Source organism: Ammospiza caudacuta, chromosome 4 (assembly GCF_027887145.1).
Source record: "Ammospiza caudacuta isolate bAmmCau1 chromosome 4, bAmmCau1.pri, whole genome shotgun sequence".
Classification (NCBI taxonomy): Eukaryota; Metazoa; Chordata; class Aves; order Passeriformes; family Passerellidae; genus Ammospiza; species Ammospiza caudacuta.
Window position 1 is genome coordinate 24,484,138 of NC_080596.1, and position 7,347 is coordinate 24,491,484.

The 7,347-nt window shown below is 44.4% G+C and overlaps 1 protein-coding gene across 1 annotated transcript; it reads right to left on the minus strand.

Annotated features, from left to right (window-relative positions):
- Positions 1-250: 250 nt before the first annotated feature.
- SPP1 (secreted phosphoprotein 1) lies at positions 251-5,262 on the minus strand. Its single transcript, XM_058803925.1, has 7 exons — positions 5,140-5,262; positions 3,856-3,922; positions 3,706-3,756; positions 2,230-2,334; positions 2,034-2,078; positions 1,512-1,769; positions 251-1,057 (listed from the first exon to the last, which is right to left on the minus strand). Exons 2-7 carry the CDS (start codon positions 3,907-3,909, stop codon positions 530-532), a joined length of 1,041 nt encoding a protein of 346 aa, XP_058659908.1. The 5' UTR covers positions 3,910-3,922; positions 5,140-5,262; the 3' UTR covers positions 251-529.
- Positions 5,263-7,347: the final 2,085 nt, after the last annotated feature.

Genomic DNA, 7,347 nt, shown 5'->3' on the forward strand with positions numbered 1-7,347 from the left:
CTTCTCCTCCTCCCACGCCTCCCTCCGCTCTCCAGGACAGCCCCGGACCGCCCGTGCGGTAACGGGGCAGGGCCGGCGCTGGGTGTTTGCAGTCCCGCTCATCCTCGGCGAAAGTACGAGGAGGCCTCGCGAAGAGGTTGTACTGGTTAAATTTGTGAGGAACAGCCATTTCACATCATTTTAAGAAGAAGTATTAAAGCTCCCCCGGCTCGGTCCAAGCCCCAGTGAACAGTAATGCAAGTACAGGGTTTTGAGGTTTTATTGAATTCCATTTACAGCAAAACACCGCTCGGCAGCGCAGAGAGCAGCGGGTCCGAGGGGCGACGCTCTCCCGCCGTGTCCCACCGTGTCCCACCGCGTCCCACCGCCTCCGCCGGCACAGCCCCAGGGGCCACGGACCGCCCCGAACCCCAAAAGCCACCACGCGAACTACATTAAGAAACAGTGCCCCGAAATGAAGAATGAAGCTACTCCCTGCTCCCCTTAGGTAGAGATTGGAAAAGAAGGGAAAAATTATTTTTATCTCCTTTTAAAGGGTGACTTCGTTGCTTTCGATGCTGTGACGATCTTGAGAATCCTCGGCACTTTCCAGCGTTTGGCTGCTGATATGGTCAGAGAGCTCCGCTGACACGCGGTCCCGGCTCTCCCTGCTTTCCACACTCGGGTGGCTCTCCCTGCTTTCCACACTCGAGTGGCTGTCCCTTCTCTCCCTGCTTTCCACACTCGGATGGCTGTCCCTTCTCTCCCTGCTTTCCACACTCGGATGGCTCTCCCTGCTTTCCACACTCGAGAGGCTGTCCCCTCTCATACCAGACTTGCTACTGTCCCCTTCTGCCTCGTGGCTGTCGGATTTGGGCCTGCTGTCGTTTTCCAAGCTCCGGTCATGCGGGTGGCTGTCCTGCTCGCTGCTGTCCCGCCCGTGGCTCCGGTCAGACCACACCACACTGCTGGCGTGCTTCCTCAGGGACCTGCGGGAAGCAGGATCCTCCCGGGAGACAGAGTGCTGGCTCTCTGCATCCATGTCGCTCTCATCTTCCTCAGTCGCATCATAAATGAGCTGTGTTAGAGAGCAGAATAAGAGCCATTGTCACCCCTGAGGAACTGTTTCATCAAGTGCTGCACTAATGCAGGCTGCTTGGACTGCAGGGATGCTCAAAGCCTGCGTGATGAACCTCTGCCTGGAGCTACTCTGATGTTTTATGGAGTTACATGAACCTTTCATATGAGAAACTCTCATTTGCTCCTGGCCTCAGATTTCATGTGTGCAAGTAAATTGTGACAGTGCAAACTGCAGTTTGGCACAGCTTGCATCAGCAAGCTGCCCTCCTGCCCTAGTGCATTGGCAGTCATCAAGACCCCTGATCTGTGGTACCCAGAGAAAGGAAATGCATTCCTTCACTTATGCCTACTTTCCCCATATCAGTTTTTAAAACCAACCCCTATGAAATGCCCATTTTCAAGTTCACTCCCCATTTCCAAGAACATGGGCACCACTGGTCAGTGCTATTCACCTTTTTCATGGCTTTGCGGAGTTTGATAGACTTCAACAGTGCAGCTTTTGCCCTCATCCTGTAGGCCACACTGTCACCTCTGCCAGCATTGTCTCCTCGGGTGAAAGGGAAAGTGGGGAATGGTTCAGTTACTGGAATGTCCGTGGGGAAAATCGTGACAACCTCTTCAGATTCATCCGTGTCATTGGAATCATTGTCATCGTCATCATCATCATCATCCATGTCTTCATGGCTCTTGCTTGACACATCAGGAAAGGGCTGGAAAACATTTATTACACATCAGGCAAATGAACATGGATGTGAGAGGGGCAGACTGGTACCTGTCCTATGGGCCCAGGGCACAGGCACTGTTGAGGAGCTATGTGCAAGCACTGCACTGAGTTCACCTCCCCCTGCCTGGAGCTTTCTTTTGTTTTGGAAGATGTTACTGCAAGAACCGCACCTGAGTGAGGAAAATGAGAGCTGCTTCACACTGGCTGCCCTACAGCATTCAACAGACATGTTGTCCTTCAAAACACTTACCAGTTGTTCTGGGACATCCACACTTTCTTCTGAAGAGTAAAGGGTCTGAAAGCAACACAAAGCTCAATGTTAGGACACAAAGGCACATACAGTAGAGCTGATCAGCATGTTGACTATTCTTTAAGTGCTTAATCCTAACTTGCAAATATTGGCATGGAAAGATGCTCTGCTTTCTCTTCCAGTTAAGTGTCTGTACCTGCTGAGATGATGCCAGGTCACTCTGTGGGTGCTGCTGACTCTCCTGAGACTGAGAATTCACATAGTCATTGTGGTACTTATGCAAGTGATGGCCCCTGGAGTCCTTAAAGAGAAAATAAAAAGGAGGGGTTAATCCTCTAAGGAGCAGGGAAAACTGCTGCATCCCATCCTGTTCTTTCAGGCAGATGTGGCATCTGCAGTACCTAGTCCTTCTGTATGGGATGTGTCCTCAGCTGTTCATTGCAGTAGGAAGAGGACTCAGAGCAAGCCATCATCCCAGATGAGCATTGATAGATAAGATAGAGAGATGTGCCTCTCTCACTGGCAGAGCCTGGGCAAATTCAGATCAGTTTCTCCAGCTTGTTTTCATTAAGTAGAATTTGGAGTTATATCTAACAATCATTGCTTCTTCTAATTCTTAAGCCCTTTCTGCAGGGAGATTTATCTCCCACTTCATAAAGACTCTAAACTAAATGCAGTAGTTGGTTCTCAGAGCCAAGAATTGATTTTACAAGGGTAACAGCTAGCAATAGGGAATGATTTAAAGAGCTATATAACAAGACTAAATGCAGTTCACTTACATCACTCAAAAAAATAAATAGGATATTGGATTAAGGCACTCCTCCAACACCAAATAGTGATCCACACTAACAAATATGGGTTATAGTAATTTTGCCATACTGCAGTGTTGGAGAATTTTGCTCAGAAATGGCTTATAGAGTTTTGTTCAGACATACCATAATCATATACAGCTGATGGAAAAGTAAAAGGCAGCTGTGAGGAGCAAATTCTCACAGCCTGTTTCTGTAAACAACAAAAGTTCTCAGGCACGTTTATGTAAACAGCAGAGGTTCTCAGGTTGTTTTTAATAACAAGTAAATATCTTGTCCTTGGCTGGTTTGGGAAAGCAAAAGTTGACAAACATGGAGGCCTTGAGAACTTTCATTACAGGGTGAGAAAATAAATATTGGATTCAATAACAAACCACAGGTATTGAAAACAAAAGGAAGGGTTAATGTGTAGTCTGTGACCTATGATGAGCTCGGATTTTGCAATATGCATGAGCTTAATTAACACCACTATAAAAGTGTGTAAGTGAGATCAATAAATTGGAGTTCGATGCTGATCAACAAGGATGGGTCGTCTCCCCTCACTTTCAACACTGCAGTCTCTTTCTCCTTTTAATTAACAGCTAACACATTTTTCATTAAAAAAAAAGATTTCCAGTGCTGGTCTGGAGATAGAACTAATGAAAGTCCACAACCAAGACACATGACACAGGAAAAAGTCTGTGGACATCAGTGGCTCTCTGCTTTAAAACTAGCTCATAACAGCCAGGTAAGGACACGTTCTGCAAGCATCTACAATCATAGAACAGGTACCATAAAATGTGTTTTGGAGGAAAACAAACAACAAAACAAAAATCAAAAAGTACTTATCAAAGAAAATTAACAGAAAGACAAAATGAGCTTACATATTTTTCTTTGGAGCTGGAAGAAATGGCATGCTGCTTGGATTGAATCACCTTGAAGGGAAAAAAGAGAAAAAACATTGATCAGTGCTTCTCGCTGATGTGCAAAGAAAATAATGCAAGTACTGGGGATAGTGATTGTGATTTACTCACTGGCCATGCAGCTGTGATGCTGATAAGGCATAAACACAGAACTACCACCTTCATTGCGATATTTTACCTAGAAAATATTTTGGAACAGTAAGTCAAGAAAGTAAAATACCCCAAAAAACGATAGGCTTTTCCTTTATCTTTGTATACTTCACTATGCCAAGACCAGGTCCCTGCTATGGATTCAACTTGCCCATGCTAATTTTATTTCTTCTATCCTCTGTCACCACCTCCCACCTACCTTGTAATGATTTAGTAACTCAAAAAGCTCCAGGAATTTTGAAACTGAATGCTAAAAAGAGCTGAGCAGTGGTGAGAAAAACCACACTGAAAAGGTGAACTGACCCCTGCTGTCTACTGACTTGCATAGGCAAAGGAAAAACTCTGTGAAAAACTGTTATAAATACCAGCTTTTTCAGTCATTTAACACGATTGTTTTGAAAAAGAGGCAGGTTAAGGCAAAGAATTTGTATTGTCTTGTCAGCTATTTTGAAACTAGTTTTTAGGGTTATTAACTTGAGTTGCTGAGTAAAGTCAGTTTACATGAACATAAACTGCTTTTATTTATAGATCTCCATTTCCCCATCCAGAAGTTAGAACAAAATAACCTGTGTTTCCAAACAAGAGATTAGGTGAAATAGCTGCTCCAATAGCAATTTAATAAAGAACTGATTCCTGCTGAAATTAGGAGAGCTACAGTAAACTTCAGTGCTTACTGACCAGTTCCCAGAATAAGGAAAATCGCTGAGAATTCAAACCAATTTACTGATGAACAAGAGTCATTCAAAATTTTGGTAAATCACAGCAGAAAAGAAAGCTGCTTGGGACATTTAAATGCATTAGTAAAGGCTGGCCCTGAGAACAGGGCACTCTATTAGAGGTATTGCAATTTCAAGTTTCACAGAGAAATGTATCCCATTCACTGTCACCCATCAACTCAGGATTGTGCAGCACAAACCGTGAGCCTGCCAGGAGAAACAGGACACTGGCAGGCAGTGATTACATGAGGAAGAAAGCTTTCTGTGTTTCTGGTGCATGATTCAGTGGCAGGATTTTCAGTAACCTTCTCCCAACATCTATCAGTGCACAAATTTAAAATTGTGATTATTTGCAATACCTGGCATTGCTAAACAACCTTGGTCCTATAAAAGCACCCCTTTTTCCACAGAGAAATATCAAACATCCCTGCTCAGTGAAGCAGTTTTCAAAGTTCTGCTCAGTGTTTCCTAGGCAAAAGCTGCAGATGGACTGGGACATGTCAGGTGAAAAAGAAAAAAAAAAAATTACCTTTTTTGGTGCTGAAGGAGTCAGCCACAACAAGAGCACTCTCAGTGATCCCAGCAGCAGCTCCAGACAGTTGGCTCCCAGCAGCTCTGGCTTTCTCCCTCGTCCCCTGCTGCCTGACATCTCTGAGCTCTGGGAATTTAAACTCTGTCCCAAGCACAGCCACCAATCCCTGTGTGGTGGAAAAAGATGAGGTCATGAGGCTCGTGGCCACCGTCCTGCCTACGTTCTCCTACACTTCCTCTTTGGCTTTGTGGTTTTTGAAGCAAACAAAAACCATTCTAAGGTTGAAACATTACTTATGAGCGAGATCATTAACCAGCAGGTCTGTTGAATGCACAGTGTTTGTTTGGTATCGTGTAGGAGGGTTTCAGGGCATGCCTGGTTTACTTCTGTAAAAAGCTCAGCTTTCCAGAAATCTTTTGAACACTGTTCTGTAGGGGGTAGAAATGTCTAATGTGTGCTGGAAGAAATAAATCTGAACATAAAATTCACCAAAGATGTGTTAATGTTTCCACAGAACTGTAGACTTTCTCTCCAGGGCATGCATGGTGCTACAGGAATTGCAAAGATGTTGCAGATTATGGCCTTTTGCATTTTTTGGTCTAACTGGATTAAAAAAGAAAATTAAAATTAGTAGTACTAGTTGTCTCAGTAGGCATTCTGCATCCAGCAACTTGTTTGTAAAGATGTACAAGAGCTCTTATTAAAGAAGATTGGTGCATTCTTATAAGGAATTATGAGGAATTCTTACTCCTTTTCTGTTCATTTGTATTCCTTCTGGCTCCTTTCTCAGGTGGTTTGGTCAAGTCATCTGCTACAGCTGTCTCATGCGCCAAATCCATTTCAGAACCCTCTTCGGGGACCAGTTACCAGATATTTTTCAAGTAAAAAAAAAAAAAAAAAGAAGAAAAGAAAGTGCAGATATAGCTCCAGCATGAGCAGTACCATGATTGGCATTGGGAAGCAAAGGACATCATGGGATGAAATTCCATGCCTGCTCTGGAGCAGTGCGTCAGCCCTGCTGATGGGTGACAAACCTATTGTGGCCTCCCTTAGATGTCCATAACTTTGGACTGATTCTGCATCAGCTGGGATGTGCTGGGGGACTCTCAGACCCTCTTCCGTGGGGTGTTTCTCTAAAAGAACAATGAGGAGTCACTCAAACACAGAAAAACATTCCAAACAGCCCTCTTAGAAGGCAGAATATTTGTAACTGTTTCAAGGTGGTTATCTTGCTCCTCATTTGTGGCACCCCACTGGTGTTTGCTGTATCTTTAGCCAAGCAGACAAGAAAGATCTGTTTGTAAAAACTCCTGTTCCCAGTTATCCTGTGCTTACTGGCACTGCTGGGGCATGCTTAAAGACATCAGGAGCAGCATACCCATGCTTGGCTCAGCACCTCCCGGTTACACCATCACACAGACCTAGCTGATTATATTTTTGAGTTGAGATCAGCAACAGCTGGAAGTTCAACTTAGCGTACTTAAGAGAGTGTTCTAATATCCCAGTGAGAGAACTGGATAAAAACATAGTATATAATTAGTAGTTCTGACTGTAAGGATCCACCTTAGCCAGGACCATCCTAGCTTTTCTTTTTGAAGCTATATGACCATTGTCATAACATAACTCAGGAAAGACTTTTCAACCAAAAAAGCCTTCAGCAACTAGGATTTCAGCATGAAGATCTTATGCAGATTTAGACAGATCTACCATCTCCCATTATATCTGCAGCTCAGTGCTGCTGAAAACTAGTTTGCTGAAGGCCTTGAATGCAGATACAGGACTCCAGCTGGAAGTGGGTGCTCTTTGGAAGTGTTGATTTGAGCATCAGGTGGTAGCCAATACTTACTTAGTTACTAAGAGGGCTTCAAAAGGCCACTGCTGTTGACTCCAGGGAACCCCAAGCCAGGCCCTTAGGTGGCCAAGTACATTTTGTCCCAAACACCAGTCCTGACCATCAGCAAAAAACTACTTTGGTCTGACAGAGCAAAAATGGAGACAGTGAAGCCAGTGGCTCACACCACTGCATGTGGGACTGGGTGTGCTGTGTCCTGCTCTCCTGTCCACACCCTGAATTAAATTTTAAGCCTGAAAAACCCACTTTCCCTACAAGTCTTTCATCAAGAGACACAGAACTGAAAAACAACATTATGCTCAAAGATCCTCTAGAGCTGCTGTTTGGCCAAAACCAACACTTGCAATCTGCAT

Bases quoted from the DNA above. Each gene is read 5' to 3' on its own strand.
- SPP1 (XM_058803925.1), bottom strand. From the start codon at position 3,909: ATGAAGGTGGTAGTTCTGTGTTTATGCCTTATCAGCATCACAGCTGCA. The intron at 1,770-2,033 runs GTAAGTGTTTTG...AATGTTTTCCAG, and splicing joins TGGATGTCCCAGAACAACTG to CCCTTTCCTGATGTGTCAAG. The intron at 1,058-1,511 runs GTGAATAGCACT...TCTCTAACACAG, and splicing joins TCCGCAAAGCCATGAAAAAG to CTCATTTATGATGCGACTGA.